Genomic DNA, 23,384 nt, shown 5'->3' on the forward strand with positions numbered 1-23,384 from the left:
TATCTAGGTTGGTCATAACTTTTCTTCCAAGGAGTAAGCACCTTTTAATTTCATGGCTGCAGAATGGCTGCTATCAAAAAGTCTACAAACAATAAATGCTGGAGAGGGTGTGGAGAAAAGGGAACCCTTTTACACTGTTGGTGGGGATGCAAACTAGTACAGCCACTATACAGAACAGTGTGGAGATTCCTTTAAAAACTGGAAATGGAACTGCCATATGACCCAGCAATCCCACTGCTGGGCATACACACCAAGGAAACCAGAAGTGAAAGAGACACATGTACCCCAATGTTGATTGCAGCACTGTTTACAATAGCTAGGACATGGAAGCAACCTAGATGTCCATTGCAGACGAATGGATAAGAAAGCTGTAGTACATATACACAATGGAATATTACTCAGCTATTAAAAAGAATGCATTTGAATCAGTTCTAATGAGGTGGATGAAACTGGAGCCTATTCTACAGAGTGAAGTAAGTCAGAAAGAAGAACACCTATACATTAAAGCATATATATGGAATTTAGAAAGATGGTAATGATGACCCTATATGTGAGACAGCAAAAGAGATACAGATGTAAAGAACAGACTTTTGGACTCTGTGGGAGAAGGTGAGGGTGGGATGATTTGAGAGAATAGCAGTGAAACATGTATATTATCATATGTGAAATACATCACCAGTCCAAGTTTGGTGCATGAAACAGGGTACTCAAAGCTAGTGCACTGGGACAACCCTGAGGGATGGGATGGGCAGGGAGGTGGGAGGGGGGTTCAGGATGGGGGACACATGTACACCCATGCATAATTCATGTTAGTGTATGGCAAAAACCACCACAATATTGTAAAGTAATTAGCCTCCAATTAAAATAAATTAATTTTAAAAAGTTAAAAAAAAAAAAGGAATAGTGGAGAGTCTTATGGGAGGTTTCATGGGCCAGGCCTAGAAGAAACTAGCATTATTTTCTCCCACATTTTACTGGCTAGTACTTAGGCAGACAGCCTCATCTAACTGCAAGGAGCACTGTGAAGTCCAGCCTAACTGTGTGCTCAGGAATTAGGAAAGAGGATATTTGAGAATGGATAGACAGCTCTGTCATGACACTCACTACATTTTTTTAAACTTATTATTTTGTATCGGGGTATAGCTGATTAACAATGTTGGGTAAGTTTCAAGTGAACAGCAGAGGGACTCAGCCATATGTACGTACACATGTATCCATTTCCCCCCAAACTCTCCTCCCATCCAGGCTGATATATAACACTGAACAGATTTCCTTGTGCTATATAGTAGGTCCTTGTTGGTTATCCATTTTAAATACAGCAGAGTGTACACATCCACCCTCAGTGCCCTAACTATCCCTTCTCCCCATCCTTCCTCCTTGGGAACCATAAGTTCAATCTCTAAGTCTGGACACTTGGTACATTTTGTTGACTAAATTAGTAATCAAAACTTTGCACATAAACATGGGATTTCTTTTCTTTTCTTTCTTCCCCTTTTTTTTTTTTTTTTAGATGAGTTTGAGAACTACTGTGAGAGGCAGTGGTCTTTCAGTCAATAATTCTCAGTGTAGACAGGACTTAAAATTCCCTTGGAAGTACAGGGATTCATTCTGAGGCTTACCCTGAATCAGTAAGACAAATTGCACTTTAACTCAGGAAACTGCACAGTACAGCTTAGAGATATTTCTGTCAAAAACAGTTATAACGTCTTCTGGTACTTGTATAATTAACTGACAGGAATCAGTACAGCTCTGTTTTCTGGTATGAATTATCCCCTGAAGGTTCTGAACAGGAAACGAATTGTGAAACATTAAAAAAAAAAAATCTTTGACACGCTGATCTTTAGGAGGTCTCATTTAAATTTGGCAAGCTCTACACCTAGTTCTCAGTAAGCCTGTGATTTTGCAAAGCTCCTAGGGTTGGTGATGAGCTGGTGGTAAAATATTTTGGTTTCTTTAAGGAACTTTTAAAAATATATTATATGTAACAAAGAGTGTCAATAACCTCAGATATGCAGATGACACCACCCTTACGGCAGAAAGTGAGGAGGAACTCAAAAGCCTCTTGATGAAAGTGAAAGTGGAGAGTGAAAAAGTTGGCTTAAAGCGCAACATTCAGAAAACGAAGATCATGGCATCCGGTCCCATCACTTCATGGGAAATAGATGGGGAAACAGTGTCAGACTTTATTTTTGGGGGCCCCAAAATCACTGCAGATGGTGACTGCAGCCATGAAATTAAAAGACACTTACTCCTTGGAAGGAAAGTTATGACCAACCTAGATAGCATATTCAAAAGCAGAGATATTACTTTGCCAACAAAGGTCCGTCTAGTCAAGGCTATGGTTTTTCCTGTGGTCATGTATGGAAGTGAGAGTTGGACAGTGAAGAAGGCTGAGCACTGAAGAATTGATGCTTTTGAACTGTGGTGTTGGAGAAGACTCTTGAGAGTCCCTTGGACTGCAAGGAGATCCAACCAGTCCATTCTGGAGGAGATCAGCCCTGGGATTTCTTTGGAAGGAATGATGCTGAAGCTGAAGCTCCAGTACTTTGGCCACCTCATGCGAAGAGTTGACTCATTGGAAAAGACTCTGATGCTGGGAGGGATTGGGGGCAGGAGGAGAAGGGGACAACAGAGGATGAGATGGCTGGATGGCATCACTGACTCGATGGACATGAGTCTGAGTGAACTCGGGAGTTGGTGATGAACAGAGAGGCCTGGTGTGCTGCGATTCATGGGGTCGCAAAGAGTCGGACACGACTGAGAGACTGAACTGAACTGAACAAAGAGTATATAAACTACAAGCGTACCATTTAGAGAGGGGAAAAAAAATCCATATGTTCACCAAAAAGGCCAATAAGTGAAGCGTGACTATATCTCAGGAATCCTCTGTGTCTCTCCCCCGTCTCCCATCAGTTCAGTTTAGTTCATTTCAGTGTCCAACTCTCACATCCATACATAACCACAGGAAAAACCATAGCCTTGGCTAGACAGATCTTTGTTGGCAAAGTAATATCTCTGCTTTTGAATATGCTATCTAGGTTGGTCATAACTTTCCTTCCAAGGAGTAAGCGTCTTTTAATTTCATGGCTGCACTCACCATCTGCAGTGATTTTGGAGCCCCCAAAAATAAAGTCTGACACTGTTTCCATTGTTTCCCCATCTATTTCCCATGAAGTGATGGGACCGGATGCCATGATCTTCGTTTTCTGAATGTTGAGCTTTAAGCCAACTTTTTCACTCTCCACTTTCACTTTCATCAAGAGGCTTTTGAGTTCCTCTTCACTTTCTGCCATAAGGGTGGTGTCATCTGCATATCTGAGATTATTGATATTTCTCCCAGCAATCTTGATTCCAGCTTGTGTTTCTTCCAGTCCAGCGTTTCTTATGATGTACTCTGCATAGAAGTTAAATAAGCAGGGTGACAGTATACAGCCTTGATGAACTCCTTTTCCTATTTGGAACCAGTCTGTTGTTCCATGTCCAGTTCTAACTGTTGCTTCCTGACCTGCATACAGGTTTCTCAAGAGGCAGGTCAGGTGGTCTGGTATTCCCATCTCTTTCAGAATTTTCCACAGTTTATTGTGATCCACACAGTCAAAGGCTTTGGCATAGTCAATAAAGCAAAAGTAGATGTTTTTCTGGAACGCTCTCGCTTTTTCAATGATCCAGTGGATATTGGCAATCTGATCTCTGGTTCCTCTGCATTTTCTAAAACCAGCTTGAACATCAGGAAGTTCATGGTTCACGTATTGCTGAAGCCTGGCTTGGAGAATTTTGAACATTATTTTACTAGCATGTGAGAAGAGTGCAATTGTGTGGTAGTTTGAACATTCTTTGGCATTGCCTTTCTTTGGGATTGGAATGAAAATTGACCTTGTCCAGTCCTGTGGCCACTGCTGAGTTTTCCAAATTTGCTGGCATATTGAGTGCAGCACTTTTACACATCATCTTTCAGGATTTGAAATAGCTCAACTGGAATTCCATCACTTCCACTAGCTTTGTTCGTAGTGATGCTTTCTAAGGCCCACTTGACTTCACATTCCAGGATGTCTGGCTCTAGGTGAGTGATCACACCACCTGACCACTATCTGAGCTTTAATTTCTTTCCTTTTATTTTTTTAAATTAACTTTTTATTTCTTTTTTACTTTTGTTCATGGGCTTTTTGCATATGGAATCAGTGTGTATATTCACTCATGTCTTAAGTTTTTTAACTCAACCCTGTGTCTTTGTGATTGAAACATGCTGATGCATGAAATGTACATTGTTTATTTCAACTTCTATATTTGTATTTCACTGAATAAATATATACATAATTGTTTCAAACAACTTTTTCATTACATGGAGAATTCCAACCATTCACAAATGCAGAGTGGCGTCATGCATCTCCATGTACTTACTGCTGCTGCTGCTGCTAAGTTGCTTCAGTTGTGTCTGACTCTGTGCGACCCCATAGACGGCAGCCCACCAGGCTCCCCATCCCTGGGATTCTCCAGGCAAGAACACTGGAGTGGGTTGCCATTTCCTTCTCCAATGCATGAGAGTGAAAAGTGAAAGTGAAGTCGCTCAGTCGTGTCCGACTCCCAGCGACCCCATGGACTGCAGCCTACCAGGCTCCTCCATCCATGGGATTTTCCAGGCAAGAGTACTGGAGTGGGGTGCCATTGCCTTCTCTGCCATGTACTTACTAGGTTCAATAATTACCATTTCACAGTCAATCCTGTTTCATCCAAGTTCCCACCTGATCCATTCTCACTGGTATTATTTTGAAGCAAATTCCATATATTATCATCATTTCCCTGTATCTTAGATACATGAAATAGTGTATATGTATTTCTAAATTTCTCTAAAGAATGAAAAGAATAACAGTACTATTATCATGCCAAGATTAACAATAATTCTTAGTATTATCACATCTCCCATGTTCAAATTCCCAATGACTCATGTCACTTTTGAGTGTATTTTTTATAGTTAAAAAAATATCAGAATCCAAATAGGGTCCACACATTGTGATTAGTTGATATTTTTGGTGTCTTCTTGAATCTATAGTTTTATTTACACCCTGCCCCTTGGAATATTTATTGAAGAAAACTTTTGTCTTATAGAACTGCCCACTTTGAATCTTGCTGATTACACCCCCAGGATGTACTTTGACACATTATTCTGTGTTCTGTATTTCCTGTAAATTAATATTTGTATATAGAACTTTATTCAGACTCAGATTTTATTTATTTATTTACTTTTGGCCAGGCTACACTAGAGATAGTGTTCTGTTCTTTCATGACACAAATAAAATCTGGTTATCTTTCCCTTGGAGTTGTGAGAAGCTGTTGATGGTTAACATTCAGGTCTATTCAAGTAGGCATTACTATTTATCCTTTCAAATGTTGATGACTATTTAGGTTGTTTCTAGGTTTTTGCTACTATGAATAATATGTATTACTATACATATTCCTATACTTTGTATAATATGTTGCATATCATGTATATTGTTATATGTTAAATATATTCTTATTCTTTCTGGTTAATAACTTAAGCAAAAATTTTTCTAGAAATGGGATGGCTGAATCACAGGGCCTATTCAAGTTTAACTTTATAGTCAATGCCTAAGTCTTTTCTAAAGCAATCCTTCTAATTTACACTCCAATCAAGAGTAGGTGAGAATTCTTACAGCGTCATTGCATTGTCCAACTTTTGTTGTTTTTGTTGTTATTTTATTTATTTATTTTTTTAATTTTATTTTATTTTTAAACTTTACAATATTGTATTGGTTTTGAAGCTCAGTCCATCTGGTGGATGTGTAACAGTATTTCATTGTGGTTTTCATTTTCACAATAATGGAGGCATTCAGTGTAAGGGTCATACACGACCAAGGACATTTCTCACCAACCAAACTGAACTGGCTTAAAGAGGACTCGTGGAAGAAAGATTAAATCCAGATGTGTGTTTCTTCTTAGACCCTCATAAAACAGAATTTAGTAGAGGTGTTCACCACCCCTCCCCCAAAAGGGGAGTATTTATTTCTTATGCATTTTACATATGTTTTCTGACATCTCTAATTGGAAATTCACCTTAGTTATTTCTGAAAGAACTTCCCCACACCACAGTTTTGATAACCATAATATATTCTCTGGGCTTCCCTGATAGCTCAGTTGGTAAAAACTCTGCCTGCAATGCAGGAGACCCTGCATTGGTCAAATCCCTTATGATTATACAGTGGAAGTGACAAATAGATTCAATGTATTAGATCTGATAGAGTGTCTGAAGAACTATGGACGAATGTTCATGACATTGTACAGGAGGTGGTGATCAAGACCATCCCCAAGAAAAGGAAATGCAAAAAGGCAAAATGGTTGTCTGAGGAGGCTTTAAAAATAGCTGAGAAAACAAGAGAAGCTAAAGGCAAAGGAGAAAAGGAAAGATATACTCATTTGAATGCAGAATTCCAAAGAACAGCAAGGAGAGATAAGAAAGCCTTCCTCAGTGATCAATGCAAATAAATAGAGGAAAACAATAGAATGGGGGAAGACTAGAGATCTCTCCAAGAAAATTGGAGATACCAAGAGAACATTTCATGCAAAGATGGACACAATAAAGGACAGAAATGGTATGGATCTAACAAAAGCAGAAGATATTAAGAAGAGGTGGCAAGAATACACAGAAGAAATATACAGAAAAAGATCTTCATGACTCATATAACCACAATGGTGTGATCACCCACCTACAGCCAGACATCCTGGAAGGTGAAGTCAAGTGGGTCTTAGGAAGTATCACTAAAAACAAAGCTAGTGGAGGTAATGGAATTGCAGCTGAGCTATTTCAAATCCTAAAAGATGATGCTGTGAAAGTGTTGCACTCAATATGCCAACAAATTTGGAAAACTCAGCAGTGGACACAGGACTAGGAAAGATCAGTTTTCTTTCTTTTTTTATTAATTTTTAAAAAATTAATTTATTTATTTTAATTGGAAGCTAATTATTTTATAATATTGTAGTGGTTTTTGCCATACACTGACATGAATCAGCCATGGGTGTACATATATCTCCCATCCTGAACCCCCCTCCCACCTCCCTCCCCATCCCATCCTTCAGGGTCATCCCAGTGCACCGGCCTTGAGCACCCTGTTTCATGCATTGAACCTGGACTGGTGATATATTTCACATATAGTAATATACATGTTTCAATGCTATTCTCTCAAATCATCCCACCCTCGCCTTCTCCCACAGAGTCCAAAAGTCTGTTCTTTACATCTGTATCTCTTTTGTTGTCTCACAAGTAGGGTCATAGTTACCATCTTTCTAAATTCCATATATATGCATTGATATATTGTATTGGTGTTCTTCTTTCTACTTAATTCACTCTGTAGAATAGGCTCCAGTTTCATCCACCTCATTAGAACTGATTCAAATGCATTCTTTTTAAAAGCTGAGTAATATTCCATTGTGTATATGTACCACAGCTTTCTTATCCATTCATCTGCAATGGACATCTAGGTTGCTTCCATGTCCTGGCTGTTGTAAACAGTCCTGTGATGAACATTGGGGTACACGTGTCTCTTTCACTTCTGGTTTCCTTGGTGTGTATGCCCAGCAGTGGGATTGCTAGGTCATATGGCAGTTCCATTTCCAGTTTTTAAAGGAATCTCCACACTGTTCTGTATAGTGGCTGTACTAGTTTGCATCCCCACCAACAGTGTAAAAGGGTTCCCTTTTCTCCACACCCTCTCCAGCATTTATTGTTTGTAGACTTTTTGATAGCAGCCATTCTGCCATTCTGACCGGCGTGAGATGGTACCTCATTGTGGTTTTGATTTGCATTTCTCTGATAATGAGTGATGTTGAGTATCTTTTCATGTGTTTGTTAGCCATCTGTATATCTTCTTTGGAGAAATGTCTGTTTAGTTCTTTGGCCCATTTTTTGATAGGGTCATTTATTTTTCTGATATTGAGCTGCATGAGTTACTCAATTTTGTATATTTTAGAGATTAATTCTTTGTCAGTTGCTTCATTTGCTATTATTTTCTCCCATTCTGAAGGCTGTCTTTTCACCTTGCTTATAGTTTCCTTTGTTGTGCAAAACCTTTTAAGTTTAATTAGGTCCCATGTGTTTTTTTTTTTTTTTTTTTTTTGCTTTTATTTCCATTACCCTGGGAGGTGAATCAGAGAGGATCCTTTCTGTGATTTATGTCAGAGAGTGTTTTGCCTATGTTTTCCTCTAGGAGTTTTATAGTTTCTGGTCTTACATTTAGATCTCTAATCCATTTTGAGTTTATTTCTGTGTACAGTGTTAGAAAGTGTTCTGGTTTTATTCTTTTACAGGTGGTTGACCAGTTTTCCCAGCACCACTTGCTAAAGAGAATGTCTTTTCTCCATCATATATTCTTGCCTCCTTTATCAAAGATAAGGTGTCCATAGGTGCATGGATTTATCTCTGGGCTTTCTATTTTGTTTCATTGATCTATATTTCTGTCTTTGTGCCAGTACCATACTGTCTTAATGACTGTAGATTTGTAGTATATTCTGAAGTCAGGTAGATCGATTCCTCCAGTTCCATTCTTCTTTCTCAAAATTGCTTTGGCTATTTAAGGTTTTTTTTGTATTTCCATGCAAATTGTAAAATTATTTGTTCTAGTTCTCTGAAAAATACCATTGGTAGCTTGATAGGGATTGCATTTAATCTGTAGATTGCTTAGGGTAGTATACTCATTTTCACTATATTGATTCTTCCGATCCATGAACATGATTTATTTCTCCATCTATTTGTGTCCTCTTTGATTTCTTTCATCAATGTTTTATAGTTTTCTATATATAGGTCTTTTGTTTCTTTAGGTAGATTTATTCCTAATTATTTTATTCTTTTTTTCTCAATGGTGAATGAAATTGTTTCCTTAATTTCTTTCTGTTTTCTCATTGTTAGTGTATAGGAATGCAAGGGATTTCTGTGTGTTAATTGGAAAAGGTCAGTTTTCATTCCAATCCCAAAGAAAGGCAATGCCAAAGAATGTTCAAACTACGGCACAGTTGCACTCATCTCACTTGCTGGCAAAGTAATGCTTAAAATTCTCCAAGCTAGGCTTCAACAGTATGTGAACTGAGAACTTCCAAATGTTCAAACTGTATTTAGGAAAGTCAGAGGAACCAGAAATTAAATTGCCAACATCCGCTGGATCATAGAAAAAGCAAGAGCATTCCAGAAAAACATCTACTTCTGCTTTATTGACTACGCCAAAGCCTTTGACTGTGTGGATCACAACAAAGTGTGGAAAATTCTTCAAGAGATTGAAATACCAGACCACCTTACTTGCCTCCTGAGAAACCTGTGTGCAGGGCAAGAAGTAATAGTTAGAACTGGACATGGAACAACAGACTGGTTCCAAATAGGAAAAGGAGTACATCAAGGCTGTATATTGTCACCCTGCTTATTTAACTTATATGCAGAGTAAATCATGAGAAATGCTGGACTTGATGAAGCACAAACTGGAATGAAGATTGCCATGAGAAATATCAATAACCTAAGATATGCAGATGCCACTACCCTTATGGAAGAAAGCAAAGAGCAGCTAAAGAGTCTCTTGATGAAAGTGAAAGAGGGGACTGAAAAAGTTGGCTTAGAACTCAACCTTAAAAAAACTAAGATCATGGCACCCAGTCCCATCACTTCATGGTAAGTAGATGGAGAAACAATGGAAACCGTGACAGACTTTTGGCGGGGGCAGGGGGGGGGGGCTCCAAAATCACTGCAGATGGTGATTGTAGTGAAATTAAAAGACGCTTGCTCCTTGGAAGAAAAGCTATGACAAACTTAGACAGCATATTAAAAAGCAGAGACATTATTTTACCAATGAAGGTCTGTCTCATCAAAGCAGTGGTTTTTCCAGAAGTCATGTATGGATGTAAGAGTTGGACTATAAAGAAAGCTGAGTGCTGAAGAATTGATGCTTTTGAACTGCGGTGTTGGAGAAGACTCTTGAGAGTCCCTTGGACTGCAAGGAGATCTAACCAGTCAATCCTAAAGGAAATCAGTCCTGAATATTCATTGGAAGGACTGATGCTGAAGTTGAAATTCCAATACTTTGGCCAACTGCGGAGAAGAACTGACTCATTGGAAAAGACCCTGATGCTGGGAAAGATTGAAGGCAGGAGGAGAAGGGGACAACAGAGGATGAGATGGTTGGATGACATCACTGACTCAACAGACATGAGTTTGAGCAAGCTCCAGGAGTTGGTGATGGACAGGGAAGCCTGGCATGCTGCAGTCCATATGGTGGCAAAGAGTTGGACACGACTGAGCAACTGAACGGAGTATGTTCTCCTTCATGTAAGTTAAAGTGAGTAAACCTACAGAAGGGTATTTCCCAGTTTGTAGCATGGAGGATATGATAGCAAGAATGTTGATCTAATGAAAAGCTATACTTTTCATGGAAGGGGTGAAATCACTAGGATTATGGTAGCAGACCGAGATGAAGTTTCTTTGTTCATGCAATTCCTCCAAAGGCAAAATTACAAGTCTCATAACGTAGAAAGGTTAGTTCATCCTAATTTTGGTGAGATGTGTTAAAAAGCTGGTGGATGCCATGACAAACACAAAATTTAACAGACCTCATTTAACTTCGGGTTACCCTGCATTAGAAGAAGTCTGGCGGTAACTCATTAACTGTGGGAGAAGTTTGTGTGGACATAGCACAAGCCAGCCTCTTAGCACTTTTTGGGTACTCAATTCTCAATAAACGTCTTCATGTACGGATTGGTTGATTTTGAGATGAACTTATTAAGGAATATTTATGAGTTATTTAATATGTTACCACTTTGGCAGGATATGTGCCTTTAAGGGATATAAATCCTTAAGTAAACGAACACAGCTCCTAAACTGGAATTTCAGGTGCCAGAGACAACAGTTAGTTCTCTGTTTGGGACTCTTCATCATAGTATAGCTGAATGAGGCTGCCAAGAAGATACCTTTTTCTTCAATGCCTGTTGCCCTTCTTGGGAGGAAATCTAGGACAGAAGGTGGAGCCATATTTCTTGGTCAACAGCTGCCAAGATTGACCCCAAACAGAAGCTTTAAGTGGCAGTGAGATTTGGAAATGCATAGGGGCATTTTTGGTTTTTCAAAATGGCCTCAGGAATGGTGGTCTTGGTAATTGTCAGCATTTAGTGCATGGGGGGCCAGGGGGGCAAAATGTCTTACAATAAGTTGAGCTGTTTTATCTAGCAAATAATGGCCCTTCCTTAAATGCCAATAACTCCTCTTGAGGAATGTTGCAGACTTATTAGAGGGAGTGAGTTCTTTGGTCTTTGTGTTTTATAAAAAAATCCAAAGGTTTTTAGGTAATAAATACTCTTTTTTTGAGGGGGGAATTGGGGGCTTTGCTGAAAGCTCAGTTGGTAAAGAATCCACCTGCAATGTGCAAGACCCCAGTTCGATTCTTGGGTTCAGAAGATCCAATGGAGAAGGGATAGGCTACCCACTCCAGTATTCTTGGGCTTCCTTTGTGGCTTTGACTGTGTGATCACAAAGCCTTTGACTGTGTGGATCACAACAAAGTGTGGAAAATTCTTCAAGAGATGGGAATACCAGACCACCTTATCTGCCTCCTGAGAAGTCTGTGTGCAGGTCAAGAAGCAACAGTTAGAACCAGACATGGAACAACAGACTGGTTCCAAATTGGGAAAGGAGTACATCAAGGCTGTATATTGTGACCCTGCTTATTTAACTTACATGCAGAATACATCATGAGAAATGCTGGGCTGGATGAAGTACAAACTGGAATCAAGATTGCTAGGAGAAATATCAATAACCTCAGTTATGCAGATGACATCACCCTTATGACAGAAAGCAAAGAGCAGCTAAAGAGCCTCTTGATGAAAGTGAAAGAGGGGAGTGAAAAAGTTGGCGTATAACTCAACATTCAAAAAACTAAGATCAGGCATCTGGTCCCATCACTTCATGGCAAGTAGGTGGAGAAATAATGGAAATGGTGACAGACTTTGTTTGATTTGTTTGGGGCTCCAAAGTCACTACAGATTGTGACTGCAGCCATGAAATTAAAAGATGCTTACTCCTTGGAAGGAAAGCTATGACAAACCTAGACAGCATATTAAAAAGCAGAGAGGTTACTCTGCCAACAAAGGTCTGTCTAGTCAAGGTTATGGTTTTTCCAGTAGTCATGTATGGATGTGAGAGTTGAACTATAAAGAAAGCTGAGCACTGAAGAATCAATGCTTTTGAAGTGTGGTGTTGGAGAAGACTCTTGAGAGTCCCTTGGACAGCAAGGAGATCCAACCAGTCCATCCTAAAGGAAATCAGTCCTGAATATTCATTGGAAGGAATGATGCTGAAGCTGAAACTCCAATACTTTGGCCACCTGATGTAAAGAACTGACTCACTGGAAAAGACCCTGATACTGGGAAAGATTGAAGGCAGGAGGAGAAGGGGATGACAGAGGATGAGATGGTTGGATGGTATCACTGACTCAGTGGACATGAGTTTGAGTCAACTCCGGGAGTTGGTGATGGACAGGGAAGCCTGGTGTGCTGCAGTCCATGGGGTCACAAAGAGTCAGACACAACTGAGCAACTGAACTGAACTATGGCTCTGCTGGAAAAGAATCTGCCTGCATTGTAGGAGGCCTGGGTTCGATCCCTGGATTGAGACGATCCCCTGGAGAAGGGGAAGGCTACCCACTCCTGTATTCTGGCCTGGAGAATTCCATGGACATGGGGTTTTTAGGCAATAAATACTCTTTTTTTCAGTCTCTGGCTTATAATGAGAGACTAGTGTTCACAGTCCATTTCTCTAATAGTGATGTGACCTTGACCTAGTTCCTCAGCCTTTCTGTACTTCAGTTTCTTGTCAGTTAATTGAGGATCATTTTGGTAGCTGTCTTATGTAGTTGTGAAGTTTAAATGAATCAATGCATTTAAACCATGTAGAAGGTTTCTGAGCCCATGAAACCCTCATAGATGCTAGCTATGATCATCCTTTTCCCTGTTCCCCTTCATAAAACTTGCCATTGCCCAGGAGTTATTGCAGAGACATCACTCTGACATGTGAATCCTCCAAGAACAGTATTTTCCTGAGGGTAAAACAAATTCCTATGGTGCCAAGTCACTGTAAAAAAGACAAAAAGGATCATTGTAAGACAGCAGAGGGACGTCATAAACCAATGTGACTGACTTCCTGATTTTGTCTGGGGGATTGGCAAATGTGAGCCCTTAGAGAAACTCTGTTTCGTAAATAAAGTTTTATTGGAACACCTCTCTGATCTCTTTCTTGCAGTAGAGTTGAATAACTGCCATCGAGACTATGGCCTGCAAAGATTAAAATATTTACTATATACTAGTCCTTTACACTGGAGAAGGCAATGGCACCCCACTCCAGTACTCTTGCCTGCAAAATCCCATGGACAGAGGAGCTTGGTGGGCTGCAGTCCATGGGGTCGCTAAGAGTCGGACATGACTGAGCGACTTCCCTTTCCCTTTACATTTTCATGCATTGGAGAAGGAAATGGCAATCCACTCCAGTGTTCTTGCCTGGAGAATCCCAAGGATGCGGAGCCTGGTGGGCTGCCGTCTACGGGGTTGCACAGAGTCGGACACGACTGAAGCGACTTAGCAGCAGCAGTCCTTTACAGAGAAGCAAATGACAACTCACTCCGGTATTCTTGCCTGGAGAATCCCAGGGACAGACGAGCCTGGTGGGCTACCTCTATGGGGTTGCACAGAGTCGGACATGACTGAAGTGACTTAGCAGCAGCAGCAGTCCTTTACAGGAAATGTTTCTTGACCTCCCTGGTCTAGCACATAATTTACCTTATATGGCTACTTACCAGTGTTACCCAGTTGCCACTTCTGAACATAGTTCAAAAAGATGTAGCAAAAGTTGTTTTTTTGTTTTTAATTTTTTATTTTATGTTGGAGTATAGCCAGTTAACAATGTTGTGATAGTTTCCGGTGAACAGCAAAGGGACTCAGTCATGCATGTATCCATTCTCCCCCAACCTCCCTTCCTATCCAGGCTGCCACATAATACTGAGCAGAGTTCCCTGTACTATATAGAAGGTCCTTGTTGGCTGTCTCTTTTAAATAGAGCAGTGTGTACATGCCCATCCCAGACTCCCTAACTATGCTTCTGATCCTGCCCCGGCTCCTTAACCATAGATTTGTTCTCTAAGTCTGTGAGTCTGTTTCTGTTTTCTAAATAAGTTCATTTGAATCATTTCATTTTAGATTCTGTATCTAAGGGATGTCATACGATGTTTCTCTTTCTCTGTCTGACTTACTTGACTCCATGTGACAATCTCTGGGTCCATGAATGCTACACCCAAAGGTTTTATATAGTGATAATAATGCTGATGACAATAGCTAACATGGTATTTACTTACTATGGCCAGGCATGTTTCTAAATACAGGTATTAACCCTTTTAAATAAGCATCTACAATAATGCCTGACATCTCAGTATCTGTCAAGTGTATTCAGTTAGTAATAGTAAAATCAGCCTATGAACACAGGCAATAGCTGGATGGTGAAGAAAGTCTTTTAAATGTGATAACTTTGTGGTAAGAAGAATGTAAGAAGCCATATCCGAGCAAAGGAGAGTTTAGTTATCTTGAAATGTGTTTTACAATGTAAAAGAAATTCATTGCCCTCAAGTCAGTTTATTTCAGTGCAATCCCAATAAAAGTGGCAGTTTTATTTAAAAGGGTGATTTAAGCTAACTTTAAAGTTAATTTGTAATGGTAAATGTATAAGAATGGGCAAAGTGTTTGAAAGAGTGATTACCTTGCAAGATATCAGCATGTTATAAAGTGATACAAATTTAAACAGTTGGTTTTTGATAGAAGAATGAACAGCTCAATATATTACAACAGAGGATATCCAAAGTTGTGTGTGACAAGATAATACACGACATAGAATTTTAAGCCAGTGGGGAAAGGACAGATTTTTTGTTATGTCCCTCAGTCACTCATCTGAAATTCCATACTGGGATTGGTGGCTCACAGTATGGGTAGGGCTACACTGTTGACATTTGTCTACATTTTTCTCTTGAAAAAGAGTTGGACCAGTTTCTAGTCTACTTGGCAGACTTCTCAGATGGTGCAGCGGTAAAGAACGTGCTTGCCAATGCAGGAGATGCAAGTGGCCTAGGTTCAGTCCCTGGGTTGGGAAGATCCCCTGGAGTAGGAAATGGCAATCCACTCCAGTACTACTGCCTGTAAAATCCCATGAACAGAGGAAGCAGGCAGGCTACAGTCCACGTGGTCACAAAGAGTCAGACATAACTAAGCACACACAAACACAGCATTGGCAAATATACCTTCCCGGGGAGTAAAATAGTCACCATGATAAAGCAATTTTGATTCTTGATATTGTTGACCAGTCAGATCATGAGTGCAAAATGCAAAAGATTCTTATTTTTATTCCACTCTAGAGTTTAGCTGCTTTAGGATCAAACCCAGATGTTGTTCAGTCAGTCCATCATGGCTGACTCTCTGTGACCTCGTGGACTGCAGCATGCCAGGCTTCCCTGTCCTTTACCATCTCCCAGAGTTGCTCAAACTCATATCAATTGATTTGGTGATGAATTAATTTTCCCCTTGATAAATTGCCATCACAGATGCCAACAGTGTAATTTATTCTTGAAGGAAATACCATTTAGGGACACTAGAGGACTCCACCTTACCATGCAACAAATGACATCACAGAGGAAAACCTTAGAAGAAAAATTTCCATGGCAACAGTGAGTGGGTATCTTGTCCTGGGGGAGTTGGTGCCGCATGCAACCTGTGTGACCCATGGGGACAGTTCATAATGAGCAGTTTCTAGTTTCTGTTGATGGGTGGATGTCATCTGTTGATGTTTTGAAATACAGACTGAAATCTGAGTAGGCTTTGTTGGACTTAGATTTTCCACTTGTTTTTCAGATTTGTGTCTTTGATTGGACGCCTGAAGCTGCTTAAACCCTGCGGCACTGGAAAAAAAAAAAAAAAGTGTGGTCATTACTATGAGCCATGGCAAAGAAATCCTCTTCCAGTTTGGATTTTAAACTGACTTTTTCCAAATAACAACATCCTGTTTTTAAATTAATTGCATGCTGCTGTTTGCATTGTAAAGGATCACATGTGAATTCAGAGAAACTTTAGGTTTATTAAAAAGAAAGGAAAAGATGTAGCCCCCAAATCTGTGAGGCAGAATCAGACTTTGAGTATGAAAAATTTTTAGGATAGTAACATGTCTTGGTATTTGTCTCTTACTGGAGAATGCTACAACCTGAGAGTTCACAGGTATGCTAAGGGCACTCTCTGGTGTAAACGCCCCTGTACTCCCTCTCCCATCACTCAGGGCCTCTCTGACTTCCTGAAAAGAAACAGGAAGAGAGCTAAGCCTGCTTCTTCCCTCTCCTTTTTTCTCCCCAGCTCCTTGGGCTACTACAGGCGGTGGGAGGGGAACCTGTCTGCTACTCCTTACAGGGTGCTCACCAACCCTCACCCACTGTTGGCACTCAGTTCCAGAACCTTCTTCATCCAAACTCTGTTGGCTCCTTATAGAATCTTGGAGTATAGGGAGATTTGGTGACTGGTTCCATCACAACAAGAATCTCAAGTTTGAAAAACCCTCTAAATCCCTCTGAAAAAGTGGCTATACATTCTGCTTGATTAGTCCCAGCTCCAGGGAACTTCCTACCTCCCAAGGAGCCTGCTGCTTTCTTTCTTTTGTCCCTCCTGCTTCCTTCCCTCTCTTTCTTCCTTTTTTCCTCTCTCTTTTTTAAATTATGAAACTATGATAATAATTTACAGGAGACTTAGAATATACAGAACAAAGTTACATATAGTTCCACTCTTTCTTCCTTTCTTCAAGCAAATTTTAACATAAAGTTCCATACTTGGAATATGGAGATTTGGTGAGTTATTGAATTATATGTTCAAATTTGTTTTATCTTGGGGTTTTGAAGACCTTGTTCAGTTGTCTTATAGCTTTCAGCATTATAAACAGCGGTTGTAGGTAGCCTCTTTCTTCTCTACGGAACGTTTTTGGATCAGCTTTCTCTTTCCCTCTCCCACCCCTCTATCCAACTCACTCGTGTTCTGAAACTTCTTTATTATGTGCTCTGATGAGAGTTTTTTTTTTTTTTTCATTAATTTTACTGGGTGTCAAAATAGTCTGTTCAAACTGGAAACAGTATTTCAGCTCTGAGTTATTTTCTTGTAATATTTCTTTCAGAACTCCCTCCCCTTCTGTTATTTCTCCTTCTGTAACTCCTTTTTTTGGACATTGAACCTCAGCCCTAAAACTTTTTTTTCTAACATTTCTAAACTTTCCTTTCTTCTCGGAGATTTAGCTTTATTTCCAACCTATGAAGTTTTAAAAAATTTCTCTTAGCAATGTTTTAAATTTCCCAATTAGTTTTTTCTTCTCTGAATGCTGTTTGCATTTTTATAGCATCCATTTTGTTCATGGATGTACTATGGACACAGTGCTTCCTTTTGTGTGTCTGAAGATAATAATTGTTGTTATTATTTAGTTTTCTTCTGTTCCTCATGTCTGTTGTTTTTGTTTTCCCTCAGTTGTTTTTTTTTTTTTTTTTATAAAAAAACATGTTATTTCCATTTCTGCCTTTTAGGCTAGCGCTTTTGTTCAAGTGCTGGGCGGTTTAGTTATCTTTTTATATTTTAGTGAAACACTAAGATGATGATTGGGAAGTCTGAGATCTTGGAATGGGCCTATACATTAGTAGGCTCACTTAGCAGTTTAAAGGGGTCCTTTAACCTCTGTGGATGTCCCTAAATGGATGGATCTCCTGGCCTTTTCTCTTGGGCTGATCAGTTTTCTCAAAAAGGAATCCTATAGTGTCCAGCCATGGGAGAAATAATTACTCTGGAAATGAACTGAGGGACTGAGGTGGGGGACGGTCTCCCCAGTAAATCCATGGGCTTTAACTTAATCTCCCACTTTTTGTTACCATGACTTCTCCGCATCCTCCACTGGGTTGGGGGAAAGGTTCATGAGTCCAGATCTTCTCAGTCAAGGTCACCCTTTCTAGAAGAGCAGATCTCTAGGTCTCTGCTGGCTCTCAGGGTAGAATCTTGGCTACATGGAGAAACTGCCCAGAAAATCTTACTCCCTTTAAAGAGTTTCAACCTTTCCCTCCAGCTACATCTCCACCTTATACCTAAAGGGTCTTTTGTCCAATTCACATTTCTGTTCTCTTCTGAGATTCTACGGAATAAATAGGTCTCAGGTTTAGGATTTCTCTCCTCACCGTGCCAAGTCTCCTTCAACTGCTTTCCAGCTTCCAAATCTGCTAACATCTCCACCTCTGTTGTTTCTTTCCTTGTTCACTTTGTTCTTTTAAAGAATGTATCTTTCCTTTAAAAGTTAAGTGACATTAAGAAGGAAGTGAATGAAGACTGTGTTCAATGCACCCTGTGTCTTTATTCATGTAGACAACACGTGTGATCACTAAGAAGAGTCTTTCTGTTTAGTTTTGGTTGAGATACAACCCACACATGTTATCTTCTACTCACTATGGCCAATCTTGTTTTCACTCATGCCAGTGTTCTCTTTGCTCTAACCTTGAGTGAACTGAAACATGTCATTTTTGCTTCCTGTAACTGCAGCCTCCAAACATTTATCCACAAGGCATAGCTTTTCCATAGCTTTTCCTTTCCTTCTCGATACTATCTTCTCCAAGCCACACATCTCCAGTTCTTTTTTTTTTTTTTCTGGTGTCCTAAATTGCTTTAATTTTTCTTGAACTTTTTATTCTATATTGGGCTGTAGCCAATTAACAATGCTGTAACAGTTCAGGTGAACAGTGAAGGGTCTCAACCATACATACACATGTATCCATTCTCTCCCAAACCTCCCTCCCGTCCAGGCTGCCACCTAACTTTGAGCAGAGTCCCCTGTGCTATACAGTAGGTCCTTGTTGGTTATCCATTTCAAATATAGCAATGTGTACATGTCCATCCCTGGAGAAGGCAATGGCACCCCAATCCAGTACTCTTGCCTGGAAAATCTCATGGATGGAGGAGCCTGGTAGGCTGCAGTCCATGGGGTCGCTAAGAGTCGGACACAACTGAGCGACTTCCCTTTCACTTTTCACTTTCATGCATTGGGGAAGGAAATGGCAACCCACTCCAGTGTTCTTGCCTGGAGAGTCCCAGGGACAGGGTGGCCTGGTGGGCTGCCGTCTATGGGGTCACGCAGAGTTGGACATGACTGAAGCGACTTAGCAGCAGCAGCACATGTCCATCCCAAACTGCCTAACTGTCCCTTCCCCTTAGCATCCATAAGTTCATTCTGTCACTGTTTTGTAAATTCATTGGTATCATTTCTTTTTAGGTTCTGCACATAAGGGATATTAAATGGTATTTCTCCTTCTCTGGCTTACTTCACTCAGTATGACAATCTAGATCCATTCACATTGCTATAAATGGCATTATTTCATTCTTTTTAATGGCTGAGTAATATTCCATCGTGCATATTTACCACATCTTCTTTTTCCATTCATTTGCCAAAGGACATTTAGGTTGCTTTCATACCTTGGCTATTGTAAAATATTGGTGCAGTCAACACTGGGGTACATGTATCCTTTTGGATCATGTTTTTCTCTGGATATATGCTCAGGAGTGGGATTGCAAGGTCATATGGTAGCTCTGTTTTTCGATTTTTAAGGAGCACCCATACTCTCTGTAGTGGCTGTACCAATTTACATTCCCACCAACACTGTAGGAGGGTTCCCTTTTCTCCACACCCTCCAAATTTTATAATTTATTGTTTATTTATTGTTTGTGGATTTTTTGATGAAAGCCATTCTGGTGATATTTCATTATAATTTTGATTTGCAGTTCTCTAATAATTAGTGACATCTCTAGTTCCTTGATAGCTCAGTTGGTAAACAATCTGCCTGCAATGCAGGAGACCCTGGTTCAGTTCCTGTGTCAGGAAGATCCATTGGGGAAGGGATAGGCTACCCATTCCAGTATTATTGGGCTTGCCTTGTGGCTCAGCTGGTAAAGAATCTGCCTGCAGTGAGGGAGACCTGGGTTTGATCTCTGGGTTGGGAAGATCCCTTGGAGAAGGCAAAGGCTACCAACTCCGGTATTCTGGCCTGGAGAATTTCATGGACTGTATAGTCCATAGAGTCGCAAAGAGTCAGACATGACTGAGTGACTTTCACTTTCTAGTTCTTTTGACTTTTCTGGTCTGGCTTAATTTAGTTTCTCTTTACTCTTTTGCTAACCCTCCTTTCAAAAAGCTTTAGTTCCTTGAGGTCTCTCTTAAAATGTAACCCCCAACTCCTGGCATGGCCTGGTAAATCCAGGATATGGCAATATTATTCTTAGATTCTCTACCTCTGACCAACTACCAGGTATGGTCTGGGGAACAGAGACCTTGGCATTTAGGGCTGGACCTGAATGAATCTTCCCAACAGAAAGAATGCAGTGTGCTCTAATGTAGCATCCTGCAAACTGGAAAGTTATCAGTGGTCTGAAGATTCTTGCTACACATTTGAAAGTTTTGTGTCTGTACACACGTATGTATGTATGTTATTCTGGTAGGTATATGTACAGTTTTTATATAAATTATGGATCATACCGATGCCTGCCTATAACTGAGTACCATCCTCAGCCACATTTCAAGCAATAGCTACAAACGACGGTTGCCTGTCATTTTGCACAGCACCTTGTACATTTCTAAGATTGCAGAAGTTCCATCAGGTAGTGTTGAAACAGAGCTTGCGGTGCATTTTGTTCATGGTTATGTTGGCCCCATGGAATTACTTTGTCATGTGCAAAAGAGCTGAGGTGTGCTTGCGAATTTATGACAAATGAAGGTCAAATGCATCAAGACACATAACTGATTCCTCTTTGATAATTGCAGTAGGGGAAAAGCAGTGGATGGACTGAGTCATCACACTGTGTGATGAGGTCAGATAACCACGATAAACGCAAAAGATTTTACACTGTGGTCATCAGGACACAGTTACATTGGGAGTGTTGATTTAGTTTCAGCCTCTTGATGTCATCGCCATGTAAAATTAGTACTGTTAATTTTAATATTTTTTATAGTTTAATTGTGTTAACTTTTACAAACCACATCTTTGGTTTTATAGTTATGTACAATCAATGAGGTTGAGTTTATGTTTTTTTGTGTGTTTGCTTGTTTATATTTAAGTTTGGTCCCCTCCTTTGGTGATAGAATTGAGATAGAATTAATTCAGATAGAAATAATTCTGATGGAATTACTTTTCCTATAAAAGAGGTCTCTAGATTCTTTGTTGGGAATATTATAACAATAATGTAGTATTATAACAATAATATAGAATGATAACAATGTTGATGGATTGGTGGCTGCCTTGTATACATTCGGTGGTCTTCTAAGAGCTCTGCACATTATATCTCATTTACTTCTCTTCATGTCCCCATTAACATTGGCCCTGTTGTCCTCATCCTAGACATGAGGCACTGAGGCCCAGCATTTAAGTGACTAGTTCAAGGTTATGTAGTGGTGAAGCTGGGATGTGAATTGGGCAGTCTGACTTCAGAACCCGCCTGCTTGGCCTTGATGCATCGTCCGATAGAGGGCACAGATGTTGCAATCAAATGTTCTTTCTCTCTCTCTTTTTTTTTTTACATACTCTGGGCAAAATAGAGACTCTTTCTAAGCCTTGGTGTCCTTATTTATAAAATGGGAGCAATTATGCTGTCCTCATAGGGTTGTTCTAAGTGGAAAAAATGTCCACAAAGCCCTTAGCACAGTACTTGGCAAGATTTTTCCATAAGGAAGTCTTTGACTCCCCATTCGCCAGCTGGGGGCTGGCCCAACAGCCACGTCAGTCAGTGAAGTGACTGCATTCTCATGATGAATTCTACTCCCGAAGCTTCATCAGCAAAAGAAATACAGAAGGCAGAGGACTTGGAGATGGAAATACACGCCTTTCCTGTCTTCCTGGGAGGTGTCACCCCACCTGCCAGATGGGCCCCCAGAGCAACTTGCACCCTCTGAGTGCGCTTCTCTGACAGTGAGTCCTGGGCTGTACACGAACTGCCTCGGGGGTGCCTACTCCAGCCCCAAGGATCTCTGGGCTGTGGTTGTTCAAGCCTGCTTTCAACTCTTGTCAATTTAAAAGGCAGAATGTGGAGGGAGCGTCTTCATGCAGTGTCTCCTGATGCGGCCACAAAGACCTCATGCAGGAGGTTGGAGCTTCAGCTGGGCCTTGCCGGGAGGTCAGTTGGTTTGGGGGTTGTTTAAAAGATGTGAGAGGGCCTTTCAGGCTGGTAGGAGAACATGAGTGAAAGTTCTGGGCCAGGAATACACAGTAGGTATGCAGGGAACCGTGAGTCAGCTTATCTGATGCTAATAGCTGTGTGGCTTGATGTGTAAGGATTTAGCTAATCTCTTTCTCTCACTCACATACACACCCACCCACCCCAGAGACACACTCAGGACTCTCTGGGCTCAGGGCTTTGCGGGAAACAGAGAGAAACAGACAGCCAGGACTCTTCCCATTGTCAGCCTTCACGGAGACCTGCCAGCATCGCTGCAGGAATGGCAGCGTCCAGGCGGTTCAGTTCCAGGCCCGCCTTCTGACTGTGGGCCCCTCCTCTGCCAAGATGGCCCCCGGAGTGAGTGAGAGTGGGTTTGGTGAGTTAAAGGGGCTACACATGGTTGACCCCAGGGCTGCCTTCAAAATACCCCGCAGCCTACGGACCCCTCGATAACTCCAGGATGTTAGAGCAACTCCAGGTGCGGACTGGACATGTTGGCTCTTGGTCACTACTCCAGGGGTTAATGGGGACAGACCATGCCCTTCTTCACTGCCTCTCTGGTTTCTCTCTACCTCCCACCTTCTGCTATTCATCCCTTTTGCTCCCTCGTGGCCTCTGGTTTGACACTTCCTCTCTTGTTCCACAGGTTTCTGCATCTTCCTAAAATTCTCCAAGACAGAGAATCTGATACCAAAGATTAATCAGTCCCTGTTGGGCAAAATAATTCCCACCAAGCCTTATTGTTGGCCAGCCACACACATTGATGGGTGATCATAGCTGGGCGCTCATCTATGGTCCAATGCATTCCTTTGTTGAGCAAATATTTATTAAGCCCCTTCCAGGGTGGCAGGGTCGGTGACAAAAGGCACATCACTGATGCAGCCGAGATCTCTCACGGGTACTGTGATGCCAAGTGCAGCCTTGTCTTGGCTTCAATACATGTTTACGTGTAAAGAAACAGAACTCAGGGTAAAATGAAACAAGAACCATTTCTTATTATTTTTGGCCTACCATCTATTCAAACCTGCCTTGTGGGGCTAATTCTTCCAGCTTCTGAAATCTCCTAGGTCTTGTGACTTTTCTGGTTATTTTTAGGTGATTGAAAATGTCCT

At 40.7% G+C, this 23,384-nt stretch overlaps 2 protein-coding genes across 2 annotated transcripts in view; one reads left to right on the top strand and one right to left on the bottom strand.

Annotated features, from left to right (window-relative positions):
• The window catches only part of PFKFB3 (6-phosphofructo-2-kinase/fructose-2,6-biphosphatase 3), a 201,302-nt gene extending 183,708 nt beyond the window's left edge, over positions 1–17,594 (top strand). Inside the window, exons 21-22 of the mRNA XM_055543495.1 lie at positions 15,643–15,737; positions 15,922–17,594. The gene's annotated coding sequence lies outside the window, so the exon portion shown is untranslated. The remainder of the gene's footprint in view (positions 1–15,642; positions 15,738–15,921) is intronic.
• Positions 14,788–23,384, bottom strand: part of PRKCQ (protein kinase C theta) — a 212,227-nt gene continuing 203,630 nt past the window's right edge. Inside the window, exon 17 of the mRNA XM_055543489.1 lies at positions 14,788–15,968. Within this exon, the coding sequence (XP_055399464.1) occupies positions 15,954–15,968 (15 nt within the window). The 3' untranslated portion in view covers positions 14,788–15,953. The remainder of the gene's footprint in view (positions 15,969–23,384) is intronic.

This window comes from Bubalus kerabau, chromosome 13 (genome assembly GCF_029407905.1).
Source record: "Bubalus kerabau isolate K-KA32 ecotype Philippines breed swamp buffalo chromosome 13, PCC_UOA_SB_1v2, whole genome shotgun sequence".
In the NCBI taxonomy this organism is placed as follows: Eukaryota; Metazoa; Chordata; class Mammalia; order Artiodactyla; family Bovidae; genus Bubalus; species Bubalus kerabau.